This window comes from Camelina sativa, chromosome 11 (genome assembly GCF_030686135.1).
Source record: "Camelina sativa cultivar CO46 ecotype springtype chromosome 11, ASM3068613v1".
In the NCBI taxonomy this organism is placed as follows: Eukaryota; Viridiplantae; Streptophyta; class Magnoliopsida; order Brassicales; family Brassicaceae; genus Camelina; species Camelina sativa.
In genome coordinates this window covers 3703719-3718381 of record NC_141890.1, presented here as the reverse complement: position 1 = coordinate 3718381, position 14663 = coordinate 3703719, and the positions used below count along the sequence as shown (strand labels likewise).

The window sequence follows — 14663 nt, the reverse complement described above, 5'->3', positions numbered from 1 at the left end:
GTATTTTTCTCCAAACTATATTAGTATTGGATCTCCCAACTATTTCTAATTTTAATTTAGTGTATAACTCGCGAAATCCCTTTTTCCTACAAATTAAACGAGTTTGTGTAATAAAATATTTTTAAATAGTATACGAGCAAATAGTTAATATAATTATTATAGGAAGCACTAGTACAAAATTGTGGAAAATGCTGTAAAAAAAAATCTCAGAGATAAAATTTGAAAGGAAGAGAACTGAAGTGGAAGAGATTGGGTATCAGTGGACAAAATTGTTTGTCACCTTTATCGAAAAAAATATCAGAAAGGTGGCAACAAATTAAAGTAATATATATGGCGAAGATGATTTAATTATTTTGGTTCACATGAATATATATGATAAATTAGGTGGCGGAATTTGTTTCACATAGAGTTTATCTCCTCAATAGAGAATTTTAACAATTAGAAAACAATTTATAGGGTTCGTCTTTTTCTTCATCATACATGGGAACCATCGTCCTCCATAAACCATAATCCAATTTATTCGACAGATAATGAAATATTCTCGTTTTTTGACCTAGCTTCCATGAAATATAAATCTTAATAAGAATTCTCCTTTCCTTTTGGAAAAAGTTAATTCATATTGTTTTTCAAACAGTACTTTCTTTTGTTGTTAAAGTTATAACTAATGGAATATATATATAAAAAGCTAGGATTCATGGTCATGTGGATTATACAATGTTTTTTAGAGTCTTACGATTTATAATGGGAATGATTCAATGATAGTAGAGAGATGATTTAGCATGCATTTACTTTAAACTAAGTACATGATAATGATATATAGATAGTACAAAATACCATAGACAATAGATACATAGTATCGTTGATGAAGATCTCCACGTAATAATCCACACATCTCATTCTTCTTGTCTCGTAAGAGATGGACTTTTTCCTGCGATATATTCATATATAGGCAGTTAGGCACGACCATTCCAAGTCCCTCAACTTTTTTTGTTTAATTAAGCCAAGCCCCTGAAAATCTATATGGTCACTTTATAAATTAAAAGCCTTAATTTATTTCAAAATTTCCAGCCTTCGGATTCATCAGTTGCATGTAAAGCTAATATGATCGGATCGTTACCAGCTAAAAAGGTTTAATTAGAAAGATTGGACGGTGACAATTTGCTACCGAGTGAACATTGTCAAAACGCATATATATTTTATTTGATCAAATAGAGTAATAAACATGTTGGTCAGTCCAATTACTACTTCCATAAACAAACTAATCACAACAAACAACATAAAAAATCAAATGGATTAAATTCCATACACACAAATTCAGAAAATACAATCAGAGAGCTTGATATAACCAAAAAAAAATTAAAACTGATCAAGCCCAAATAGCAAGAGCGGACATCATCCCAGCTCCAAGAAACAAAAAGCAATAGGAAACAATTTGAAGTTTGAAATCAACACTCATCTTCTTGCTCAAGAAATCCGCAGCGATCAAATCAACAAGCGCCATGTAAACAAGTATTCCCGCAGAGAGAGAATCTAGCACTCCTTCAGCCACCAATGCCGCAACACTGTAAGAATTGTAAAATGATGCAATGGCTGTTCCCACGGCCACACCGATGGGAGTAGTGATGGCGAAGAAGAAAGCCATCATGGCAGATCCACGCGGGGTTAGTCTAGCCTCTGCAACGCAACCACCGAGGGCGAAACCTTCGAAGAATTGGTGGAAGGAAAGAGCGACAAGGAGGGGACGTATGGTGCATGGGCTATGTGATACTCCAAGTGATATTCCTATTATTATTGAATGTGATACTATTCCCATTTCAAGTATCTGAAAATATAAAAACATCAGATCGTATCATCAATTTTAAATAAAAGGAGATTTTATAAACGGAATCGTTTGACTGGGTCACATATGACTCAGTGAACACGTCAAAATACCACCAACAACGACAACAAAAAAAAAAACATTGTTTCCAAAAATCGTCTTAGTAGAATGAACACTTCTGACTTATATTATCATTAAGTTGTCATTAATGACCAAAATGAAAATAATCAATGTATACTTTTATAAAAAAAAAGAAATAAATCAGTTGTTAAGTTAATGTAATGAGACATTTTAAATAGGAAATAGTATCACCAGCTCGTTGCACTCAGATTCTATTGGACTAAATTATATGGTAAAGGAAAATTTCAATCGATTAATATTAAAACTCAAAAACAGTGCTGGTTTGACAAAAAAAAAAAAAAAAAACAGTGCTGTAACCGTGTATTAGACAATTGACTATAAATCTCATTTACTTATTTTATTAAAAGAGACACTGACTTCGCTACATTGTGTATGAATAAAGTCAAATATTTGTTTTTTTCTTGAGAAATCATTAATAATGTGAAAAAGAAATCAAAACTTAAAAGTCAGAGCTTACTAAAAATAAAGTCAAAGTCAGAAAAATCAAAAGAAAAGAAAAAAAAAAGTCTTAACCTGAGAAACAACAACGTGCCTTACACCACTGTCCAAGCCAACGTCCCCGTGGCCGTGGCCGTGGCCGTGTCCGTGTCCACCGCTTCTCTTTGCGAGAGCCTCAAAACCTTCGGCACCCATCGAAAGGCTATGACGGTGATGGTCCGCGCGAGCACGCATCCCCACGATATGCAACGCTCCTCCATCTTCGTCCCTCAGTAAACCCGATTCAAGACCCGGATCCGAAATAATGGAACGGTTCTGACCAAGCGACTCAACAGAGAGGTTCATCATCTTCTCCTGCTTCCTCTCGTAATACCCCGTTATCATGAAATCCGCGAGCAGAGTGAGAAGCGCCGCGACCATAGCGAAGAACTCTGGGAAAGGAAACATTTTCCAAGGAAACTCAGGCAGACACGGGTCGGACAAAGCTTCAGAGCCGCCGGAGAGCATGTGAACAAACCCTGTTGCAAGGATCACTCCTGCTGCGAAAGCTTTCGCTCCCCTCATTAATCCACCGTTCGACGGGAGGAGGGTTCCTCCTACAAGAGGGATTGAGACCCCGGCGGCTCCAGCGAAAAGGATCGAAGCCATAGCTGCAAACTTGAGGGTGAGAGCAGCCGCGTCATCCCGACACGGGTCTGACTCGCCCGAGTCACAGCTGGTAGTGAACGACTCTGTTTTGTAGTTTTTGGAAATATAAAAAAGTTAACTTAAGTGGGTTTCAAATTTTGATAAGATGACAGAGACAAAAAAAAACAGCAAAGTGAAGTGAGAGTACTTGTCAATCCAGATGATAGTGGTCGAAGGAGCTGCCAGAAATCCTGAAAACATTCGGAGGCAAAATGTGAGGAAAGAAAGTAAGTATAGGAGAAGCAAAGGACTTTGAAATTATTGGATGATGAGTAAGAAGTTTCAGACCTGTAACAGAGACATTAGTGAATTCGCTTAGTTGGTTAAACTTGTGGATTTGTGTCAAGGAACCAGGCTATTAAGAAATTTATCATTATGGAGTTCTCCTGTTTTATAAAGAAAGTTTCGGAGAATGTCAATCAGTGCGAGTGTTTTTTTGTGTGCGTGCACGTATGTTTTGACAAACTATATCAAGTGGTTCACGGGAATCAAATGACCATACAATGTCGTCATTTTTTACCACCTACTCTCATTGAAAAAGAATATTAACATTTTTTTTTTGTTAAAAGATAAATTTTGGTAAGCATTTCTGTCTAGTATAAAAGGCACACAGTAACCATCACACTTACAACAATCTTTTTTAGAAAAAAATTGTATGGAAGTCTTTGTTATTGTAATTTATATTTTACAGTAGAAGTATGACTCTTTTTTTTTTTGTCAACTTGCAGAAAAAATGACTACCTATAACAACTACAAAGTAATGTTTTAAATTGAGTTCGAATAAGGGGAGGTATTGGTTTAGGATTTAGAAAAAATTTTAATGACTTTAAAAGTTAGGTAAAATATGTTGTTATTCAATCAAGATTTTTAAAAACTCTTTAAAAATTTGGTGTTATTGGTTGTGGATTTGTAAAAAGTTATATAAAATCTTGATAAATCTAGTGTTATTGGATTAAGAGTTTTATAAAGTCATTAAAAGTTTTATGTTATTCAGGTAAAACAAAAGAATCTTGGATTGTTAATGAATTCAAATTTTATGTTATTGGTTTAAGATTTTATATCATTTCCTTCATAACAAAAGTCATGAAAACTATTTCATCAAATAGAAAGATTTTACAAAATTAGAAAAAATAAATCATCAAGATTTTAAAAAACTTCCTTAATAATCTCTTAGAATCCTTCATTTTTAACTTTCAATTTTCTATGATTCTAACAATCAGCAAGAACATAAAGTCATTAAAATTCTTTCTAAATCCTAAACCAACACCTTCCCCTAAATTTCAATGATGTGAACTAATCTTATTTCGTAATTCTTTGTTTTACTCAAAATAGTCAAAAGAAAAGACGTGACAATTTACCAAGCAAAAACCCCCACCTTTTGTTGAAGGCTCCTGTCAAATCATCATACTACAAGTCAGCAACAAAGGAGACATCTGAAGGTTTGTTTTATTTTTAAAGCTCATTTTTGTTTTGCTTGAGAAGCAAGCTAAGAGTTCTCATGTTCTCACTTTTCAGGTTTGAAGGAGGTGAGATTACCTTTAGCTCTTCAAGGTCTCATAGCTGCTGCTGGAGGAGAAAAAGAAGAAGTTGGAGGAGTCGTGGTGGTGAAAACAATCCGAGTATGGTGGTTGCTAAACACCTCCGCACGCTGTTTGTAGTAACTTACCAAATGATATGTATGCATATACTATATGTAGGAGTAAGAGATGGAGTATACAAAAGAGTGTGTAGATTGATATTTTTTTAAAAAAATATTCATAATAGTATAATTTTTTAAGTTTATACTTCAATATTGTATATAAAGTATTCAAATATCAACAAAGATAGATGTTTGTTCTTGTATGTATTGCTTGTACATGACCAAACCTAAGCTTAAGGTATGTTTTTGTTTTTTGTATTTTTGCACAAAGTATGTTCTTAAGCTTCACATTAGTTTTGTTATTATTATTTTAGTCCTCACATAGAGTATTTTGTTATTTAAGACTTTCTTTGTCTCAAGTATTAGGGGGAGGTATTGGTTTAGGATTTAGAAAGAATTTTAATGATTTTATGTTCTTGCTAATTGTTAGAATCGTAGAAAATTGAAAGTTAAAAACGAAGGATTCTAAGAGATTGTTTAGGAAGTTTTTTAAAATCTTGATGATTTGTTTTTTATAATCTTGTAAAATCTTTCTATTTGATGAAAGAGTTTTCATGACTTTTGTTATGAAGGAAATGATATAAAATCCTAAACCAATAACATAAGATTTGAATTCATTAACAATCCAAGATTCTTTTGTTTTACTTGAATAACATAAAACTTTTAATGACTTTATAAAACTCTTAATCCAATAACACTAGATTTATCAAGATTTTAGATAATTTTTTACAAATCCACAACCAATAACACCAAATTTTTAAAGAGTTTTTAAAAGTCTTGATTGAATAACAACATATTTTACCTAATTTTTAGAGTCATTAAAATTCTTTCTAAATCCTAAACCAATACCTCCCCTTTAATTAATAATATCTAAAATAATTTGCTTTTAAGATATTTAATAAATAATATATCTTCTCAACATTAGTAATCAAACATAGCAATTTAAGATTTACCATGGTAGTTGGTGAAGATGATTAAATGCTTTCACAGACAAAAACTTAAAACGTGACCGAAGAAGTGGAGAACAAAATATTCATATCCATGGCAATTAATTTATCTAGTTAAGTAAAGTAACTAAGAACACGTTTTAGAAGATTAAATTTTCGTCGCTAAGTATATACTATTTATATATGGGCCAAGCGGCCCAGTAAGGGAAGAGTATCCATTGACCACATTAGCGACAGTGAAATCGGCCCTAAAAACCAAAGTTGTTAACAAAACGATTTAGCGATCAAACTGTAATTTGTTTAACTGGATCACGGAACTCATACAGTAGTATATTAGGGCCAACGTACTTTGGGAAGGGAATAAATAAGAATATGCTTTGAGCATATCTAATGATTTTTATCATCTCATCTTTTCTGGGAGAAGAGAGAGACAAGTAAAATCCCATCACTCCAAATCAAAGTCTTGAAGGCTTCTTTCTTCTTCGTCCAACGCTCTGTTTCCCTCGGTCCCTTAACAAGATTCCAAATTTGTAAAAGGTGGGTAAGCAATCATCCTCTCTTATCATCTATTTGAATTCTCTGATTTGTAACTTCAGTACTTTTCGTTTAGAAGAAACCTGGAAATCAAAAAATTCAGAGAGTTTCAGTTGGGTTTTTTTTTCTTTCTAAATTTCATGTTAGCCTCCATCAATGTGCCTCTTTTCTACTGTATGTGACTCTGTTTACTTCACTTGATCAAAATATTCAGTCTTGGAAAGAGCTGTTTTAGCCTGGTTTAGTGGGTGTCTGATGATAAAGTTTCGATTTTTACTGGTTTAGTTTTTTGGATTTTAAGAATAAAAGGTAGAGAATTTGACAGGAATCTTGTTATAGTTATGGTTGTTGATGGCATTGTATGTTCTGCTAAACCAAATTGTCATAAATCTTAAGCTGCTTTTTGTATTTTGCAGGTGAATGTGTGTTTGATAGAATCAAGAACAATTAGAAAATGGCGCATCTACTTTCAGCTTCATGCCCTTCAGTTATCTCACTTAACAACAGCAGCAGCAGCAAGAGTTCCATTAAGCCGTTTGGTTTAGGACAAACCTTCTTCAATCCTCAATGTCTTTCAACATCTTCTCTCAAAGGACTTCTTTTTCAAGAGAAGAAACCGAGAAGAACAAATTCCGTTTTCCGAGCTACTGCTGTACCTATAAGCCAACAAGCACCACCTGAAACATCAACTAACGACTCATCGTCTAAACCAAAACGTGTTATGGTCATTGGTGGAGATGGTTACTGCGGTTGGGCTACTGCTCTCCACTTGTCCAAGAAGAATTACGAAGTTTGCATTGTTGATAACCTTGTAAGACGGCTTTTCGACCACCAGCTTGGACTTGAGTCACTGACTCCTATAGCCTCGATTCATGACCGTATCAGCAGGTGGAAGGCTTTGACAGGGAAATCAATTGAGCTATACGTTGGAGATATCTGTGATTTCGAATTCTTGGCTGAGTCTTTCAAGTCTTTTGAGCCTGATTCAGTTGTCCACTTCGGTGAACAGAGGTCTGCGCCTTACTCGATGATAGACCGGTCCAGAGCCGTGTTTACACAGCACAACAATGTCATTGGGACTCTTAATGTTCTCTTTGCTATTAAAGAGTTTGGAGAAGAGTGTCATCTTGTGAAACTTGGGACCATGGGTGAGTACGGTACTCCAAATATCGACATCGAGGAAGGTTTTATAACGATAACTCACAATGGTAGAACCGACACTTTGCCATACCCCAAGCAAGCTAGCTCCTTTTATCATCTTAGTAAAGTTCACGACTCGCACAACATTGCTTTTACTTGCAAGGCTTGGGGTATTAGAGCTACTGATCTCAACCAAGGAGTTGTTTATGGAGTGAAGACTGATGAGACAGAGATGCATGAGGAACTCCGTAACCGTTTAGATTACGATGCTGTGTTCGGTACAGCACTTAACCGGTTCTGTGTGCAAGCTGCTGTTGGTCACCCACTTACTGTTTATGGTAAAGGTGGTCAGGTAAATGACTCTTTTAGCTGTTTTCAAAGATACTTTTATATCGAAAAACTGAGGTTTGTATTCAGTTTTTTCTCTTCTCATTGCAGACAAGAGGCTACCTCGATATAAGAGACACGGTTCAATGTGTTGAGATAGCTATAGCGAACCCGGCAAAGGCTGGTGAGTTCCGAGTCTTCAACCAATTCACAGAACAGTTTTCAGTCAATGAGCTGGCTTCACTCGTCACTAAAGCGGGTTTAAAGCTCGGGCTCGATGTGAAAAAGATGACTGTGCCTAACCCGAGAGTTGAGGCGGAAGAACATTACTACAATGCAAAGCACACAAAGCTGATGGATCTTGGACTTGAGCCTCACTATATGTCAGAGTCACTTCTTGATTCGTTGCTCAACTTTGCTGTTCAGTTTAAAGATCGTGTGGACACGAAACAAATCATGCCTAGTGTTTCTTGGAAGAAGACTGGCGTCAAGACCAAGTCCATGACTAGTTAAAAGTGCAGATCAACATTACACTTAAGAGAGATTATTAGATTATGGGGAGAGATGTGTTGTTTGTTATCTTCAAACTTCGTTTATGCAAAAGACTTGCTAGCTTAAGAGGTTCTTGTCCCAAACCATTGTGCAGTTTTTTCACTTCTTAATGTTCTGTTAGATCTTAATATCGATGAAAATGTTTGAAAAAGATATATAAAATCAAGAATCAAAGAAATTGTTTTGTAATAAAAGATGTTAACTAACATAAAACTATTTTTTATTTACTGGAATAAAATTGGAATTATGTAGCGTATGCTTTGGATCAATCACCCGGTTTAAGATTAAAGTAAGTTATACTTTTTGGTGTATTTAAAAATTGAAGAGTGGTGGTGTGTTGGGGTGGGTCATCATCGTTAGCATTTTTCTAATGTGAATGTCTTTTCCAAATGCGAAGGAAACTTGTGGGGTCAAATTCGAAGGAATCAAGTGGTTCTTTTTTTTTTTGTATAATTATAAATTTTTAGCCCTAATTATTTCCCTCTTCAAAATTCCTTCTCTCCCTTTTCGTATACTTTTTTTTTCTTATGAAACAATAAACGATTCCATTACATTTTAATATTTTATGTTTAATGTTTAAAAAACTACTTCGACATATTTTCACAAACCCCATCTAGTTTGTTTGACAAAAAACCTCATAACCAAATTTTGTAATAGATCGATTTTACATTGTGAGATAACCTTTAAATTAAAGATCGATGTTATTCAACTTAAATGTTTCTTTTTAAAACAACTACAAATCCTTTAGTGGCTGAGTTGCCACCATATTTCAGAGTTACACGAAAGAAACTTCACTGTTTGGGAATTTTTTAAAGCATAATGTTGTGCGCCTCTTAACACATTTGTATCTACGACTTTGCTACCTGTTATGTATGGAGCATATCCGAAAATAACACCAAAGAAGAAACATTGAAAGCCTGTCCAAAACGTACTTTTACGATAAATATAAAATAGTATTGAAGAAGAAAAGAAAAATAATTATGGATAAGTTAAATAAATCAATGGTAACTAATACGAGAATGATCAAAATAATTGAACAAATAAGTCTGCATAGTTAAAACACTATTCAATTTAACTGAAAACAGTATTAAAAGCGTGGGAGCTTTTGGTGTAGAGGCACTGAGTTTTCTCTGTATTTTATTGCATGTATTAATGTCATTATGTATTCGTCCAAAAATAAATTAAAAAGTATCATTATTTCATGAAACATTTGTTGGAGAAATTGTTGGTTATGATTGATGAGGTCATCCTCGCCATCAGTATTCATCAACTAGCGAATTAAAAATATATATACAAAAAGCATAACCTTAATTTTGAAGACATGTCACATGATCTCACACAAAAATCTTAATCCCACAACTACCAAATTGTATAGGTCGGCAATTCTTTTTCATTTTCTTTAAATTAAAAAAAAAAGAGTTTTGGATGTATAAACTAATTTGCTTACACTTTACAGCATGGTTTTGGAATTTGAAATTCAAAGATTTATTTGTGAAAATCAAATCTTAGTAAATATTGACATAAGCTTAAAAATAACTTGAGTTGGAAGCTTCCTAATCATAACCGAGTTATGGAAAGCTAAGTGAGTTTATACTTTGTTCTTCTTGAATTCCTAAAACCTATATTCAATAGTAAATGATAATAATTTTTTTTATTGTTCATGATAAATCAAATAAGAACTATTGTAAATAACATATGGTTGAGTAATAATTTTTTTCGTGGTCATGTTAAATCGCAAAACAAAACCTTACACAACCAAGACTCTAGTGTTCTATCATGTGTGTTATATATTTGGAATATTTGAGGAGAAAATGTGACCATAGTATGTAGTTTAGCGGTAGATAGATAAAAATGTTATCTATCATTTAAGCATTGCACAGAAAAATAATTGGTTGCAACCAAATCATCTGAACCTGATCTCTTGGTAAAATAGCAGTGTGCCAGTGTGTAGTGTGAGATCAGCAACTACCATTTATTTGACATAGGTCAATATTGACCCTTGACATGTGGAACTTGGACTTTTGACCTTATTTCCCTGTTCCTACTACAAAAAATTGACCGGTATAAAAGAGGCTTATAGCATTCTATTCCAAATATTACCCAACTACAAAGAAAGAAGAAGAAAAAAGCTAAGAGAAGTTCTTTGGTCTTTTCTGAATCTTTGAAAAAGAAAATCAATAATTGTGGGGAGGGGAAAAAAAGAGGGTTTGTTTTTGGAGATGCCACTTAAGCCCAGCGTCGCTGTCAAAAACCCCCTCAATTATTGTAAGTGGGTCTCCAATTTTCCCACTTCTTTATTAATTCATAATTTCCAAAACCATATGAATTTAATTTGGAAATGTATATACAATTCCACAAACGTACCTTTTTCTCTAACAAGACATGTTTGTTTTAAGGGAAAGATTAAGACATGAAAATTTCATTACAACTTCAACAACTTACTTAATTAAACTATACCGACTACGTACCTAGACGGGATCAAGACACAATCATGAAAGTGTTTGGCTTAACGATAGTGATCTCCATACTATTTCTTTGGGGTGTTTAGCTTGAGGTTATCTTCAACGTCCTATGACGACTTTTATATATATTTTGCAATACTATTTCATGTTTTAATTTTTTCTTTTTCTTTTAAAAGAGAGAATATTTCCTTGAATAGGAAATTAACGTGATGCCGAGAGCTCGGAGACCTTACAAATAATAGTAGAATCTTCTTCCCTCATTTCTCTACTTTATTTTAGAATAAATAAAGATAGCTCTGCAAATTAAACTTTGAAATCGATACAAACGAATTCATATCATCATACAATTGAATTATTTTTCATAAATCATCGTAGATTTGATTACAAAACATGTCTTTACCAAAGACAACACTCTACTCATAAGAACTATCCAAATCATATATATCAATTACCAATGGTAGATGATCACTTTACCAATAAACTTATGATTGGAATATCTCAGTCAAATATTGTAAAAAGGAACGAATTAATAAGGTTCAATCATTAGATATACAACTAGATCACAGTTTAGTATAGTCCTAATCAAATCCGATTCATAATTAATGAGGTTGATGGATTCATACTTTATTATCAAAAGAGAGAGAGAGAAAACGAAGAAGCAAATTATATAAAACTCACTACTTACACATCTTTAATTATTATTCATAATTCATTTTCTACATGGGTATTTAATTATGATCATCTGATGATAATCAGAATTAGGCTTTTCATGAGCAATTGAAGAGAAACCCTAATTTTTTGTTCTTTTTGATACTGCAAAAGCCTATTCAAATTGGGACAAGTAATAAGACGAAGAAGATGAAAATATTACAATCATACCCAAAGAGCTCCAACTTGGACAAGCTTAGGAACCAGATGACCACTTAGGTGAAGGGCAACAAGGGACTCGAGGCCTCCGATACACTCACGGCCAATAAAAACCGCCGGCGGAGGAACAACGACGGACCCACCGCCGGAATATTCTTCTTCTAGAGCCGTAGGGAGAGAGGAAACCTCGTGATCATCAAGCTCGATGACGGTGGGGACGACGCCGATCGTTGCCAAGAGTCTTTTCATGACGTGGCACATGCAACATGAAGATCTACTGAAGATGATCACAGGATGCTCAGATATCAGCCGTCGGATCTTGGCTTCAGTTGATTCCTCTTCGTCGATGGAGAGAGAGGTAGACGAGGTTTGAGAAGGAGGAGTGATGTCTAAGCGAAGGACGTCGTCGTTTGAGAAGCGTTCTAAGCCTAATTCTTGCATCATAGCAAAAAACTAGAGAGAAAGAGAGAAAACGTAAAGAGCTTTTTCAAGAAGAAGAGGAGATTTTGTATTTGTATATATAGAAAGAATCAAAAAGTAAGTAAGTTTTTTTAAAGAACAAAAACAAAAAAAAAAGGGAATCATGATAAAATTTAGGGGAAAATTTAATAAAAGAATAGAAGAAGAGAATTATTGAGGAAAGGAAAAGAAAAGGACAAATAATGGGGAGGAGGAGGAGAAGAAGGGAGTGGTGTATGTGGTTGCTTACATCACAAAGTACTGTCTCGTGATGTGTTTCTTTTGCTTTTTTTTTTTGTAGTATTATTATTTCATCATAATTTTTAATTTTTTTTTTTTGTATTTTTTAGAACATTTGTTTCTGATGAGTTAAATGCATGGGAGTTCCAAAACCCACGCGCTAGATTTTATTGCCGATGTTGACATTTTCAATAGGTAGAGTAAGTAAAGGAGATTGGGAGAAAGAAAAAAGAGGTAGAGAATTCACAATTTGGAACCATATGTACATTTCATAATAGTGTTAGGAGTTAGGACGACGTCTTACTCGCATCATGTCTGGAGGATATACATTTTTATCTAAGAATATTACCATTGATGCCGCATGCGAAGACAATCTTAGTTCGCCCTAATATTCTCTTTCAAGCACTATTTCCGAGGCACCGCGTTTACCATCTTTCCCCGACGCCGGTAGAGTTTCGGCTCGCTGGCGTCGAGTCTTTTCACCTGCTTCGATACACTGCTGTCTCATGCTTCCCTTTGTTTCCCTTGTTAATTCTGTATTTCCTTTTTATTTTTTTCTTTTGAGTCTTTATCAGTCATCGACCATTAACCCAGATCCAGACGAAGAAGGCTTGCCCTCGCTCTCAGACCGACGAATGTGGAGTCCGGCAAACCCCATCCTCTTATACCCTCGCCCAATCCTACCGTCTACATCTTCAAAGTCCCTATATCTACAATTCTCTCGATCCAGAATGTGCTCCGCCTCTGAAGAACCATGTTTCGCAACATCACCTGAACCTCCCCAGGTGGCGTCGGAGTCGATGATTGGCGGGGAATCTCTCAGATCTGCGACTTGCCTCCGCTATTGGACTCTTGTTACAGAGACATGTCACCTTGAGAGCTTCGCAGACTCATGGCCACACCCACCAGAGATGAAGATTTTCTCCTCCTCTCCGGTTTGCCGCTACACAAATCAACTCTCCTGGCCATCCACATTATCCACCGGATTTCTGCGGATGAGTTTTGGACTCGATCTCGGCTTGTTGCCTTCCCAAATGGTCTTGCCAAAACTCCAAATGCCCAGGTTCTCCTTACCTAACCCTCTGTTCTCTTATCGACTGTTACTAGTTTGGTTGGCTATCCTTGGTGTTCGAAGACTACATCAGAGAACCCATCTAGCTAGTTTGTCTTGGATTTACAAAGGGTTTGTAGGAACTATGGTTATTGCTCAGCTTGTGAGTTTGTCTATTGGATCCCAAATTTACCATATATTGCATAAAACCCAACAAACACCCTATCCCCTGAAGCTCAGGTCGGTTACTTCATTGTCCGTGTCTCGCCGCTTTAAAACCTTGTGTGGAATTCTTGATCACCATTTCCATGGCAGAGAGGATCCACCTGGTTTGTCACGAATTTGCATGTTGTCTTTGCACCTGTTAGTAGCTTCTTTTGTAAACCTTATTGCTCCCTCTCCTCTGCAGCCATCCGCTAGCCCGAAGCTCAGGTATGTCCTTTATCTGCCAGTGTCTCACCGACTACATATCCCGTGTGGAATTCTTGATCACCATTTTCATGGCAGAGAGGATCCACCTAGTATGTTACGGATTTATACTGCTTGCCTACTAATCCTGATTTTAGCTTCAATGAGGACCCTTTCTTCTCCTAAGACTATGAAGTACTTTAGCGCCTTAACTTTGATGTCAAACCGAGGTTGTGTGTTTGGTCTTAGAGCCTTCTCTACCAACAACCATCCCTCGACAAACCTAGCCAACTACTTCAAGCACCACTCCTTCAAGCAAACCACCTTTAACACCTTCACCATCATCCGGGTCTTTGCACCCCGAATCCCTGCCATGGCATTGCTTATACTAGTGCCCCTCACCCCGGTGAGTCCTTTGGCTCTAATTCTCCTACCAACGGCACAATGTCTTTTGACTGTGACCTACTTGTCATCTCTCGATCTCATCGATGATGTCCAATCTTGCAACCTTGATTCTGCTTGTCTCCAACTGCTGTTTAGCACTTGTTTCATTGCTATCATGGATTTTTGCTTGATTTTTATCTTTATCTTTATTCTTACTTATGGCTTTAGGAAAAGTCTATGCTTGTATTGTTTTAATCTTTGGGATATTTATTCCCTCCTTGTAATGCTTTCTGTTTGAATGAATAGAAACCATCTGTTTGATAAAAAAAAAAAAGAATATTACGATTGATGTATTTGGATACAATTTTATTTACTTTAAATTTCAAAATTAAAAACTAATATATATATATATATTGTAAAAACATTATTATATTGTTATTAAGATACAGATTGTAGAAATACATCTGGTCTAGTGATGTAGCTAGTAACATACTATATGCATACTGAAACTGAGTCTACTAAAAACATACTGCACATGGCAAATTAGCAATAAATATATATAATCCCG

At 35.3% G+C, this 14663-nt stretch overlaps 3 protein-coding genes across 4 annotated transcripts; 1 reads left to right on the top strand and 2 right to left on the bottom strand.

The window, feature by feature from the left end:
* Window positions 1–1274: 1274 nt before the first annotated feature.
* LOC104721516 (zinc transporter 9) lies at window positions 1275–3568 on the bottom strand. Its single transcript, XM_010439515.3, has 4 exons — window positions 3374–3568; window positions 3234–3276; window positions 2474–3129; window positions 1275–1822 (listed from the first exon to the last, which is right to left on the bottom strand). The coding sequence occupies exons 1-4, from the start codon at window positions 3386–3388 to the stop codon at window positions 1367–1369; spliced, it is 1170 nt and encodes a 389-aa protein (XP_010437817.1). The 5' UTR covers window positions 3389–3568; the 3' UTR covers window positions 1275–1366.
* Window positions 3569–5902: 2334 nt separating this feature from the next.
* Window positions 5903–8307, top strand: LOC104721515 (UDP-sulfoquinovose synthase, chloroplastic). 2 transcript variants are annotated; one of them, XM_010439513.3, is made up of 3 exons: window positions 5903–6208; window positions 6622–7697; window positions 7784–8307. In XM_010439513.3, exons 2-3 carry the CDS (start codon window positions 6660–6662, stop codon window positions 8183–8185), a joined length of 1440 nt encoding a protein of 479 aa, XP_010437815.2. In that variant the 5' UTR covers window positions 5903–6208; window positions 6622–6659; the 3' UTR covers window positions 8186–8307. The 2 variants fall into 2 exon arrangements, with proteins under 2 accessions (XP_010437815.2, XP_010437816.2); XM_010439514.3 differs by having other exon boundaries at window positions 6002–6212.
* Window positions 8308–11349: 3042 nt separating this feature from the next.
* On the bottom strand, window positions 11350–12163 carry LOC104721514 (glutaredoxin-C6). The gene has a single exon (XM_010439512.3). It carries the CDS (start codon window positions 11995–11997, stop codon window positions 11560–11562), a length of 438 nt encoding a protein of 145 aa, XP_010437814.1. The 5' UTR covers window positions 11998–12163; the 3' UTR covers window positions 11350–11559.
* Window positions 12164–14663: the final 2500 nt, after the last annotated feature.